Source organism: Trichoplax adhaerens, genomic scaffold (assembly GCF_000150275.1).
Source record: "Trichoplax adhaerens TRIADscaffold_2 genomic scaffold, whole genome shotgun sequence".
Lineage (NCBI taxonomy): Eukaryota > Metazoa > Placozoa > Uniplacotomia > Trichoplacea > Trichoplacidae > Trichoplax > Trichoplax adhaerens.
In genome coordinates this window covers 415,115-428,577 of record NW_002060944.1, presented here as the reverse complement: position 1 = coordinate 428,577, position 13,463 = coordinate 415,115, and the positions used below count along the sequence as shown (strand labels likewise).

The 13,463-nt window shown below is 32.7% G+C and overlaps 2 protein-coding genes across 2 annotated transcripts; both read left to right on the top strand.

Moving 5' to 3' along the window:
- The first annotated feature begins 1,774 nt into the window (after positions 1-1,774).
- On the top strand, positions 1,775-3,311 carry TRIADDRAFT_37138 (expressed hypothetical protein). The gene is made up of 4 exons (XM_002109691.1): positions 1,775-1,849; positions 2,340-2,517; positions 2,666-2,796; positions 3,221-3,311. Exons 1-4 carry the CDS (start codon positions 1,847-1,849, stop codon positions 3,257-3,259), a joined length of 351 nt encoding a protein of 116 aa, XP_002109727.1. The 5' UTR covers positions 1,775-1,846; the 3' UTR covers positions 3,260-3,311.
- A 2,699-nt stretch (positions 3,312-6,010) lies between these two features.
- TRIADDRAFT_52893 (uncharacterized protein) lies at positions 6,011-7,998 on the top strand (the record flags this gene model as incomplete). Its single annotated transcript, XM_002109690.1, has 4 exons — positions 6,011-6,370; positions 6,475-6,567; positions 6,667-6,717; positions 7,201-7,998. 4 exons carry the CDS (start codon positions 6,011-6,013, stop codon positions 7,996-7,998), a joined length of 1,302 nt encoding a protein of 433 aa, XP_002109726.1.
- Positions 7,999-13,463: the final 5,465 nt, after the last annotated feature.

Here is a 13,463-nt window from a genome sequence, read left to right as displayed (position 1 = left end):
CCCACCATGCTATGGCAAATGAATATTTCTAGTCAATACAGTGTGCAAGTATATAGCTTATGATTCAACCTCCATGTGCACTTGTGCAGTATATCATTATCATTTAATAACAACTATCTGATCTAGCCACGGACGAAAGTACTTTAAGAAGGAACCTCTGCATGGAGTGAGCTCCAACATCCCATGCTCAATCAATTACATTAATTACTTAAGGGAATTGATCAGTTCTTGATGGATTAATTGGAGTAATACCAAGTCTAGGTAGCGCAGTAAAGGGTACCTTGATTTAGTTAGGCAGGTTTCACTTCGAGTGTAATAATTAATCAACTGACGTACAGACCGGAATATAAAGTTGGTATTTTCAGACAGTTTACAGTTCAGTAAGCAAAACATCGAGTGCACTCTTGTGATATCCAGCTCATATACTCAGTCGAGTTTTTTCAAAACCAATTATTGAATTTCTAACCGGTGTACTTACATGCATACGTACTTCTATTGTAAAAATGTTGTGACCAGCGAGGTCTTACAAGGGCTTTGAACGTGAATTCTCTCATGGTCTTGAATATGTGATTTAAAAGCTGTTCAAATTATGGAACTCCAATTTCCGATTTGAACAACTTGAGTAGTGAGAAAATGAATGGATCGTTCCGACTGTATCTTGTTCACTACCCTCGAAGAATGGAAGTCATGGTGACCATAGAAACGAGAATTGGACTACAGTCAGTAGTAAAATAGTTTTTAGTACAGCACATTGTCCAAAACGTTACGATTATAATGGTCATTTTAACTGTTCCATACACTGTAATCGTACATTGTAGTGCTCACAAGTGATCTCAAACTATTGCAATCATCCGGTTACTGGAATTAGCTACAGTAAACTCTACATTTCCAACCAATCGATATAGCAAGAATGACCGGCAAAAATGTCAGCTCTTGCGCTTTTGCCAATGAACGGTGGTTACTAGTGCATACTCTCTTAACTTCCCTGAATCTATGAATTTGGTGTCATGGATCTATCTGAATAAACCACTGCCACATCATTCAAGTTGATACATTTAGCTACTCCTCCATCCAAGTCTATTACCATGCAAGTACAGTCGTTGCCAGCGAGAAAGGGACAAGTCTACGACTATTCTGATTCCAATCATTTCCGGCCATTTTACTGCACTTCAAAAACAGAAAATCCATCACAATTGCTGCACCAATGCGCACGCGTGAAAGGGGTTTTCTTTGCTGTCCATCCCTCCTGTGTGAATAGTAAGCTGTAGTATACTGTCCTGTTCATGGACTACGGTACAGTATAAAGTACCATGGACCACGAGATACTGTACTATACCTAGACGGATGACGTACTGAAGTGGGTGATCAGTCCAGGTATCGAGTAGTTTACGAAAACGGATGCTCCTAGTCAGGTCTATGTTCCATACCAAACTATTCTCCCATACTGTATGGTATTATGCAGTTCTGTCCAGTCCAGTACTCATGTACAATGTACAGTACTGCATAAAGGCTATACTGTAGACCCTGAAGTACTGTACACTGTACACTAGGCCCAGCCATAATAACCCCGATTACTCAGATACTCAGCGTAATCGGGGTTATTATGGCTGGGGCCTACTGTACTGTACACTGTCAACTTGTGAAGACTACAGAGTACAGACCCTAAAGTACTGTACTGCACTGTACACTGTACACTGTACGGTACAGTACAGTTTTCAAGAGTATGCGCAGTAGTGACCACTACTCTACAACGAGGCTCCGCACTAGTTTCTTCCTTCTTTTCTACCCATCTTGCTGGCGAAGAAGTTGCCTACCTTCAAGTTGAGGCAAATTCATTTTTTCAATCATGGTAAGAAATGAGATTGATCGACTAATGCTTTGATAATTATGTTAGTTCATGCTTCATGATGAAGCCTTATCACATTGAAAAGCTCAAAGAGATATGTCGATGGAAGAAAAGCCATTTTGGATTCTTTCCATTGGATCGAAGTCATTTTTTTACACTCATCTTATACCACGTGGCGCTATAGTTATAACAGTGTCATGTTGCAAAGTCGAGTCGCGATCAAGTATGGTTGTGACTAGTCGAGATTTGATGATATTGCCTGGCCATGGCAAAAGTTGGACTTCGTTCATTTCCGATGATAATGTAATGTAGTTGGTAGTTTTAGTTGTATTCGGCAATGAAACCATCATGGACAGGGAGTGTATGGATAAATTAATCATAAAATAGACCATTTGGGCATAACCGTATTAAAAATGGCGTCCGCTGATCTTGACTGGTTATTGGTATAAAATTGTAATTCCCGATCCACTTTCTATTTTAATCCATGCTATAGACCAAGAAGAGACGTAATAGCGGACGATCAAAGCATGGACGCGGACATACCAGGTTTGTTCGCTGCACAAATTGTTCTCGTTGTGTACCTAAAGACAAAGCTATTAAGAAGTTTGTTATAAGAAACATGGTCGATGCGGCGGCTATCCGTGATATCTCGGAAGCGAGCGTGTACGATTGTAAGTGTAGCGAATGGCTAGCAAGTCTATCATTGTAATCATAAGTTTGATCTACTTGGATGATGTTGCTGTATCTTGATCTCACAGCATGACCATCATGTTGAGTAAAATGGAATCTTGATTAAACATTTTTCTACGTTCATTGTAGCGTATGCTTTGCCCAAGATGTATGCTAAGTTGTACTACTGTGTCAGCTGTGCCATTCACTCGAAAATTGTCAGAAATCGATCTAAAGAAGATAGAAGAGATCGTGTCCCTCCACCACGATTCCGTCCAAAGGTACGATATATCTTAATTTGGATAGAAGCTACGGTACTGTGCTACTTTGTAAGGTTATGGTGTATGCCAGCCTTAGTCTTTGCTTTTGCTAGACTAAGTCGATTGTCGTCAAGTTATCACTCGTTGAATTATTGGCCAATATTGATGCAATGTCCGTAGTCAGTTGTTAGTCGGAGTTATTACCCTTCTCTGACTGCACGGTGATCTATTGAATAAGCAATCATTTGTCATCCTTTTATGTCAAAGTTTTAATGCATGGGCTAGTTAGTTGTTGCTTATTTCCTTGTGGCTTATGATAATGTATGTAGTGTCAGTGCAGTACAGTACGTTATTCCTTGTACAGCTTTGAAGTTAATGTTAATTTTGAGTTATTTGTGCTTATAATTTTATTTAATTAATCAATCGTAAATGATCCTTTTGCTAGGAGGACCGATCTAGTGGACAAAACAAAGCCAACTCTTAAATTCTCTTCATCATGTATTAAAGTCAAATAAAAAGATTTTAGTCTTTTAATGTTTAATTACTGTTCTCTAAATTAACTGTGCTTATTTGTTTCCAACACCTACAGATTTTCTGTATATGAAAACACTAACTACATGTAAAAGATTTGTTGTCGATGATTGTCAGTGTTTATCACTCTGTCCTAAGGAAATGGACTATTTTGAGTCTGCACGAATGTAAGAAACTAGAGTTTACAATGCACATGGCCATAGACAGGAAGAGAATGTATCGTTTACCTAAGTATTCGAAAATGCCTGGTCGATTTACATAAACAGCTACAGTATCACCATGATTACCAACTGGCGTAGTGCACCTGTTGGAAGTGGCTTCCTTCGTCAATGTGTTACTGTAATTAATTCGGTCTAAATCAGAAGTGTGCCGTGTAGTAATAGGAGACGAACGTTCATATGAGTAGACAGTTATCAATGTGTGTATTAATAGCATTTGCCGTTTTTCCAAATCCACTATAGCAGAATACAATTGCATTTATTGTGCTGTTGATTCTACAACAAGTAATTGCAGTCGAAGATTTTTTAACCTACTATTTAATTCATTCCTTATAGTTAATGCATTGGCTTAGTTTAATCCGTCGTTAATTGAATTCAGCTTCAGTTGTAAATGTTACAGTAATGCTCTAATGCAACCGTAACATGCAATATTTCGCTGACTAGATTTGAAGATTATGCGATGGCGTTATCGCTTGATTACCATGATTCTACTGTATTACTACAATTTAACCCTAAATATTACAGAATCAGCCGTCAGTGTTTACCGGAGTTTAGCAAGGTAGACCTTTAAATCCATATAAACTGATAGTATTGTGGAAAAATTTAGGAATGTTCTATGCATGGTAACTAAAATTCTCACTACGTTACTTTGTGCATTATAATTAATTTTGGAAATTGATGCAACCCTCGAGATGCTGAACAACCTAATTTTTTAGCTAATTATATATTGGTATAATTCCTCACTGCTCTATTAAAAGAGATTGACATTAGAATTAAAAATGAACAAACCGACAAAAGAAAGGAACTGTTTGCAATGTTTTACGATAAACCTTATCGGATATAAATGAAAAGAATATTTGGGGGAAAATGGTCTTTCCTATCATTATTAGGGAAAATTAATGATAGGCCATCGTTCGTAGTTTTTTTATTGACTTTTTAGCTCAGCCCTCACGCCAGTGTTGACATCTATCTGTATTTCTGAAAAAGTTGAGGTGTTTGAGGCAGTCAATCACAGACATCATAAATTGGCACCAAATTCTTTAATTTTATCGACTTTGTAATTGCCGTAATTACAAATTTCTATGCCTTTCCTATAGTTGTCATTGACCATACAGTATCATTCTAATTTAAAATGCAAGTTACCCGTCATTTAGATTGTGATTTCTCCTTTCTATATACGATAATAAGAGTTAACCGAAATGATATTAGTTGCAGACGGTGCAAAATAGACCTGATATCTGGTGCAATGCACCGATTGTTGTAATGGATCTACATATATAAGCCAATTTTCAACTTCTGTAGATTAATATGCTGTAATAACCGATGTAATGGTAACGGTAATTATAAATAACAGCTAATTGGATTTACAGCCATGATTAGTCTGTCCAGATAAGGTTCAGGTACAGTAATTGTCTATGTATTTATTGTAAAAAATTAATAAAATTCGCAAATACTTGAGATGTCGTATACTCAAATTCAACAAATCGATCAGAATACACTGTTTGAGTCCCTGCGCTAAGGCAGTTTCATAACTATTTTTTGGTGGTTTGCAATCAAGTTCTTTTATCGCATTTATTCGAGGTAAATAAGGATATATTGCAATTTAGAAGGTTGACAACGAATCAATAACTGGATTAACTCGTGTAGGTAGGTCTTTTATATTAACGCGTAAAGTTTAACCAAGTTCAAGCTTCAATTGGTAATCCTATTTTAAGATCTATTTTCGAATAAAGTAAGATAGGATTATGTGGTCAATAATCGTGTAATATTATACAATTTAAGTACAGTTAGAAAATATCGATTGCTAAAAATGATACATATTTGTGTTTGAGAAAGCAATTTAGCTAAACAAATACGAAAACTTTTTAATAATAACTGATAATTACTTTAAATGTATTGATCGGTAAACTGTCTTATTATGATATAGATTCTTTACAGTGATAGATCTAGGTAGACTGGCATAAAAGAATTGCTTTATCCAATTCTTCTCATAAGAAGCAACTAATAAGACCCATGAATAGTGCAAATTTACTTCATGTAAATTATAATTTATTTTATTACATTAACCACCTTTTCGATATAACATTAAATATATCAACAGACAACGATATCTATATACAGCAACAACAAACCGGAGTAAAATTCTAGATAGTTTTAAGTGCACTAAGGATATCTAACATTGCGAGGATAGATCTCATTTTTATTAGTGAACAAAATTTTTTGACACCACTTGTTAACAGCTTAAACTTGTATTGCAACTATCATGTCAAAGTTAAACTGAAAGTGTATTATACTATCTGGAAGATATAAGGAACGGTAGCTGTGCTAAGAGACGTATTGCTGCAATATTCCGTATAGAAATAAGTGCAGATGATATTTTACTTTATTCAATATTATAATTTTTGTTTGAACATGTAGTTTTTCTGTACTATTCAAAATAGGCTATTCAATTAGTGTAGTTTGATAAAGAATAATTAAAACCGTAAATGGAAGGAAATTATCAAGCAGAACTGGATTGGGGAATTGAAAAAATCAAGAAACTGATTGATCTATATCGTGAAAATGAAGTCTTGTGGAATGTTTGGCATCCTCATTATAAAAATCGAGCTGTTCGATACATGGCATGGAAGGAAATGGCTAAGAAATTACATTGTCAGCCCATAGTAACTGAGAAAAAAATGAACTCGCTTCGTACTCAATTTTTTCGAGAACATCAGCGAATGATTTCAACGCGAAGATCGGGCGTAGCTGCCAATAGTATTTACCAATCAACATGGCCATTTTTTGAGTCATTAAAATTTCTTCGTGATGTACAAGCTCCATTACCAACATGGAGTACGCCATTGGTAAGCCGTAGTAACGAAAGAAACATTTTCTCGTTAAAATAAATTTTCAAAGAGCTGAGGCAGTTACGGTATTAAAATAATTGCATTTAAAATTATGTTTCAAGTCCAAAGAAGAAATTTATGGGCAACGATCACAACCGTCGTCGGTAATATCTTCTATGCCTAAGATGGAAGTGATTGCTAATAAATCGGAATCAGTAAGAATGTTTGATAAAAATTATCTTTAAGATGTGTAAAATACTGCATTTCTATTTGATAAACGTTTGTTCCTCATGTCGCTCTCTAACTATCTCTAGAGTCATGAAAAAGAAGCATTTGATAGCCTACCGAATAGAAGTACTAATCCGGTAGGTGTAGTTGTAGGCATTTTAAAGAAAATATAGCATTAAGATAGGTTCTGTTTTCTACACAAAATATATTAGAAGATCAATCATTATCCAATTCATTATGCAAGTAAAAAAGATTAGAATTCTTAAGTTACAGGAAAAGAGAGCATAAATATTTCATGTACTTCAGGACTCAATTACTGTAATTGCATCATAAAGTTTCTTAAGATGCGAATTCAGGCGTCTTTATTGTAGTAAATAGCTTATAAAATATTTACTGATGAACTAAGTGAAATCATCGATTTTATATAGAAAAGGATAATTAATAATGCTATTATTTTATCAAAATCATTAATATTTCGTGAACTAATTTGAAATATACCAAATGATCTGCGGACTAAGATGTGGACCATTGATAACTTAGAGTATCATTTTATCACTTACCTACCTATAATAGAAATCTATTGCTATTTTAACTTAATACGTAAACTTAAATTATTATAGTCAGCAAGCACCCAACGCTCCAGTAAGTTATCCAACAGAGAAAATTGCAAAAAGACACCCGTAAAGCGATCAGAGAGTCCTGAATGGACTATTACTGAGATCGGGAATGATCGTAGCAAGAGGAGTAAATCGGATAATAATGGTACGGAGAAGGCCTTGAAAACGATGAATGAGCTGAAGATACAAGAAGGACAAGTTGAAGATGATTATGATCATTTTGGTAAATTGGTAGGAAATGAATTAAGAAAAGTTCTAGACTCAACATCACTTCAATGGACTAAATGGAAGATTATAGACCTGATATATCAGCAAACTATGCCAAAATCCAATCCGTATACTCGTATGATAGCGTGTAAAAGTAGTGAAGATTTGAATCCAAGTGTATCTTGTCTATGTCATTACCGTCATCCTTGCTATCAGCCATCAAACGGAATAGAAAAAACAGATGAGAGAGAAAATAATAGCAAGTCCATCGAATTGATGGAAACTATTATCACAAATAACACTCAAAGAGTTAAATCAATCGATTCCATTCATGATAAAGTGTCATCTTTTAGTCATACTCGTAATATTATAGAAGAGTGCAGGCCAAAGGTAATAATAGAGCATAAATCATTACAAACATTATCGCCAGCCGTTGAGAACTTAAATAAGCAAACTGAACAGACTGTTCATCATCATGTTATATATAAGTTTGTCCATTATACTACTGTTTCGCCAATATCTACTAGTACCAATAGCTTTAGTTCTAGTTTTCTAGACGATTTCGATACCACAGATGTGGATCACTTCTGCTAACCATTATTATAAATATGGAAAAATAACTATCACGATTATGATATAATAAGCTAGAAATATCTTATCCAATAAATATAGTTCATATAAAGGCTGGAATCATAAAACGGGATAGATTTATGATAATGATTTTGTATTTAATATTAAAGTTATGGCATGACTACTTATAGTTCATGAAGGTTAATCTTGGAAAGATTTTAAAATATAGGAGACATTAGGTAAATGATAAATTCTTAGCGGTACTAACATCTGCTTTATTTGAAATTATCTTGTCTCTACCATTTTGGATATTTTGAAATATTCTTACTTTTTTACTAATATTGATTAACAAAATTTTTGTAATTATGCATAGTGCACTAGTAATTAAAGAGCCTATCCATTTGTTAGCTAGGTTTAAAACTGCATGTGTCATGGCTTTGTACTTTAACGGTTTCACTATTTTCATAATAAAAATTCAACTTTATTGTGGTATACCGGCCGCTGTTCAAGATCACTTATTAGCCAACAATTAATAAAGATTATCATTTTGAAATATTTAATATCTTTTGATATTAAAGATTAAAGCAGTGCTTACTTTACCAATAAATGGTGCAGAGCGAAATGGATATTGTCAATCATTTTTCCATTTATTGTTTTCGATAAAAGCCTTGCAATAGCAGCGTACCGATTAAATAAAATATTTTAAAGGCGAATCAGGAAAAGTCAGTTATTTGCAATATTTCCGGAGGTTTATTTTATATTTTTTAAGCAGTGTTAATAAGAGCTTAGGAATACGGCTATAAGCTTAAACAAAAACAAATTCGAATTGTAAGTTGATGTGATAAGTCGAACTGTTTTAAACTGAATGTAGATAGTCCTTAGTATTTATAATGATAGAATTTTTAAATCGTCCCTGTACCTATTAGATGCACAACTAACTATGATTTCTTTTATAGTTATTTTAGTAATTTAGTAGGTGGACTAACTTATGTAACAAAGTAAAGCTTTACTATGAATAGATCATATTGTAATATTTGTGGCGGCTACATCACAATATTAAATCTACAACATAATTTGTACTAGGTAATTAAATAGAGCAACCATGATACATCGATTTCTGCCGATATTAGCAACTATGATATGTCTAACTTTTAGATGATACTGAAGGATTAGATATGGATCAATTTTGCTAACAACTATATACTGTGTGATGCAAGATAAATAAAACTTTATTAGACATCAGCAACTCTAATTACACCCAACTTCTAATTTTACGTAATATTGAGGATTGGATGCAGAACAATTCTCCTAACAATTATACCGTATATAAAAGAAGATATTGTTAACTATTTCGATTTAGTAAGTATAAATTTTAAGAAATTTATACGATAAAGGCTTTGTTATTAATATGTTACGGCCAATGAATATATTATTACAGCATCTACCAGTACGTAAGTTTTAACTAGGACTTTACGATAAAAATCAAATTCTTAAATTAAAAAAATGAGAATTAAAGATTAAAATCGAAAAGTCCCTGGTTTTAATATGATTGATTCTGATTTCTTAAAAGTTAATCAGGGAAATATTATAAGATATCGGAAGGATGTTAAGAAATGATTCCTTCATCGTGTCATAGGTGGTTGTTGTAGTGGCTATTTGAAATTATCATTTTCCGATCATTTAGACATTTTTCGAGGAAAGCTATGCTGCATTAATTCCCACAACAGTAACGAATGTAGACTATGTAGTATGCCGTAGCTATGAAAATTTATCAATTCGTTTGTAGTCTAACAGCGAACTATGAGCGCAATGCTTTAGCTAGAGATAATAAGATAGTTTAAAAACTTTTATGATTTCTACGATAACATAATTCAGATTTACCATAGTATAAATGTAGTTGTATATAATATTATAAGTAGATGACTCAAGGTAGATAGTTCTTGGTATCGTTAGAGGAATCTGAAGTTAAGTAATGAAGTGAAAATTTACAAGAATTGCTAGTTCTTACTTAAATATTTTAAAGATACTAAATCACAAATTGTCTCCTGCGATTTAAATCAGATTTAAAGTGATTGTGTCTTTAACTTTATTATGAATTTAGTCTTTGAAAAGCTGAAAAGTTTCTAATAGAAAAGATTTTATTCCACATATTCTTGAAGTAATTCGTTAGACTCTTTCCTAAATTAGGAACGGTCTATATTTTTTCCATAATTTATGGGCAGAAAATTTGAAAGATCGATTAAAGTTTTAGTGCTCCATTTCATCGAATTACTTGTTGATTTTAGCCGCCCGTTTGCTATTTCAGTACTTTTGAATTCAAAGTATTTCAATTTCAGCCCCTACTTTCATATTTATCAGTTAACAGACTGATTGATCAATGAATGCAATTTTTGATTTAGGTAACTGCTAAATTGATTAATTTGAAGTAATAAACAATTTCATACATATGTTTGTTTCTATTACAAACTATATCAAATTTCTATATTTCAAATAACTACTCGAAACATTTGCTAATTCGTCGTAATACCGCAAGGATTTACTTTATCACTAATAACAACAATTCCTAAAGAAAGTTTCATATTTCTAAGGAGTTCAAAACAAAATTTTATTTTAAACTATAAATCCATATACAAGTTATTTTCACGACTGATAATTCGTAAGTGCTAACCCGAATAAAGGAGTCTTGTTTACAATACGTTAAGATACGAAATAAAATCTATAAGAAGTTAAACCGAATTAAGTTTTTGTCACAAAACAGCTTTGCAAGAAGATAACGTAATGTATGATCAATAAATCAATCCCTTGAAGCACGTATCAAGGAACGATATCTGCACTATCAGAAACACTTTTGCGCTACAAGCAGACTACACGAAGACTTAGACACCTCGTATTTTACGTTAATCACTAAGTTTCAGAATTAACTTTATTACACGATATATTGCGTTTATATACTCTTCCTCAACAGTACATGAGTTATAGTTAGTACGATTAACTTTAGAATCATTCTCTGAATTAGACATTAACTTTAGCTACGACTCCCTAATACAGACAACAGTATTCACAAACATAGACATCTGATGACTAATACAGAATATTCAGATTACGATATGTATTATCGTGGGACATTTCCACGATAATTTACATTCTACCATAAGTAAGTGACAATCAAGATAATTCGAACTTATTAGGATAGTTTAATAAGTACAGTAGTAGCTAGTATGGAGAATATCCATACTTGTAGTGCTAGGTAAGATAAGTAATGCCTTAACATGGATGTTGTTTGTAATAGTTCATTACATATTTGATATTGATTGTTATTGTATGATAGATAGCTGTAAGATGATTCAAGTTCTAGTTGATGATAGTTGAATTAGACAACCTACGAGCTTAGATTAAGATTAATTATGAGTAAAAGATTCAAAATATTTACTGATAGAAAAGCTATGTTAGGAACATCTCAGTTCGAGATATTTCTCCTACTAAAGTATAACAATAATACTGTTGTTGTTTACGAATTAGACGGTTCCTATATAAACCTCAACATTTGAGTTCAGTAGTGGTAAAAAGTTGTAGATATATCTTTGCTAATAAAAGTTTCATCTTTACAGTCTTTTGCTATGTGTGTTTAACGTTAAGTAAAAGGGCATTAAAGTCTGTAGCTACTTATAGACTTTTACCGTACTTTACCTTGTCGCAGAAGTGAAATTGTGACACATGTTTTCAGATTATCTGCAATGTACTGCCAAAAACTGTTTGCTATTTCTAGCATTTCATAGTAGCTTCTTCGAAAATACTCATAAATAGTCGGTGAGTATACTTTTGCTAATGTACTATCGCTCTTATCTTTTTAAGCTTATTCGGATCTTCATCACTGTTGCAAATTGTAAGCAAAGACCATAGAAGTATAGACCCCTATAATTTTGGGGAGTTTTGATATCACATTTTTGTCTGACTCCCAAAAGTAACATTTCTAATATTATTTTAATAGCATTTATCCTATACCTAAAGCTTCAATAGAACCATATTTAATATGTAGCTGCAGATTCTTGCCTACAAGGTATAAAGTTATTGAACCTCTGACAGGTCTACGACAAATGGTAATATACTATCTGTTAAATGAGCACTTTATCGTAAACCGTCAGCAAAGCGACGGGAGTTTGCACTAGTGATTAATGAAATAGACTACTGTAAAAATCATGAATTAATTCATCCTACATGAGATAATAAAATTTTCAGCGTTGAGTTCTCGAAATCTAGTAGCTAAGCTAACTTCAGTCACCGTATAAGAATATCATATCGATTAGTATTAAGAATAAAGCATATTAGTGTGATAAAATTCCGATCTCAAAATTAAAATTGGCAAAAAATTAGAATTTTATTAGATCTAATACAAAGACTAGCGACACATAGCTCTAATCTAGTCAAATACAAACATTGAAGACTTCTAGAAAGAACAATTAGATAACTTAATGTCTCTGGCTTTTATACTCTTCGTAGCCTACGCAGCGCTACAATCAGCATAGCAGCATTTTGCCTTATTTACACATAATCTAATTATTATTAGTAACACTATTTTATGGCAGACCATCATTAATCCAATATGGTAACGAATACGGTATTTGCGTCGACATTATTGCTACCACATAAAGTACAATAAACTAACCATATCCTAATACTTGATTTACATTTCTGTTTTTACCTATAACCTTATTAGTAACTTAAAATCTTACCGTATGCATTCATCTGTACTCTAGTACAAAGTCTAAAATTACTGTCTATAATTATGGGCTACTAAAAATATCATAAGATAAATGTAGAAACGACACTACTGTACATCATAATAGGCTTGGCTTATAGTCTACAATCACAATACTAAGTTACTTTGCAGTCATTTAAATATATCAATTATCCAATGATAAAATAAAAATTTAGCGTATAGTTTCAGCAAATAGAAAAAATTGAGAGAAAAGTAATGTAATCATTACATTTTATTTGAGCTTGAGTAAAACTAAGCAATGATTTCATTAACTTATAATGTTCTGTGCATCTCAAAATATAATTAATCAATTATTAAATAGAATAACTTGAAATTATTAATTGGTCGAACATTAATTGTAAAATGTCCTAAAATTGATAAATAAATAGTCCGATAAACCCATTCAATATGCACTTATAGATAATTAGTAGCTAATTAAAAATAATACGTATAATAGTCTTTGAGCACCTTTGCAATTCAAAGGAAAAATTGAAAGGAAATAATGCTTCTTTTCCTCGGTTTCAGACCCTATGGTTGGATATGGATATGATTTAAGTGGCATTTTTCGAATTTTCGAACAGTTTCATTTCAGTTTGTTTAAAATTTTGTAAAAATTCTTCAGATTTTATGGTGTATTCAGATGATTTTTAAATTGTCATAAAGTATATTATAACTCACAAATTGTAAATCGTACAAGACACTAATATCGCTAATTTTTACATGTTTTTGTGAC

Coding starts and splice junctions, on each gene's coding strand:
- TRIADDRAFT_37138 (XM_002109691.1), top strand. Junction 2,518..2,665: donor GGAAGCGAGCGTGTACGATT/GTAAGTGTAGCG, acceptor CGTTCATTGTAG/CGTATGCTTTGCCCAAGATG. Junction 2,797..3,220: donor CACCACGATTCCGTCCAAAG/GTACGATATATC, acceptor TCCTTTTGCTAG/GAGGACCGATCTAGTGGACA.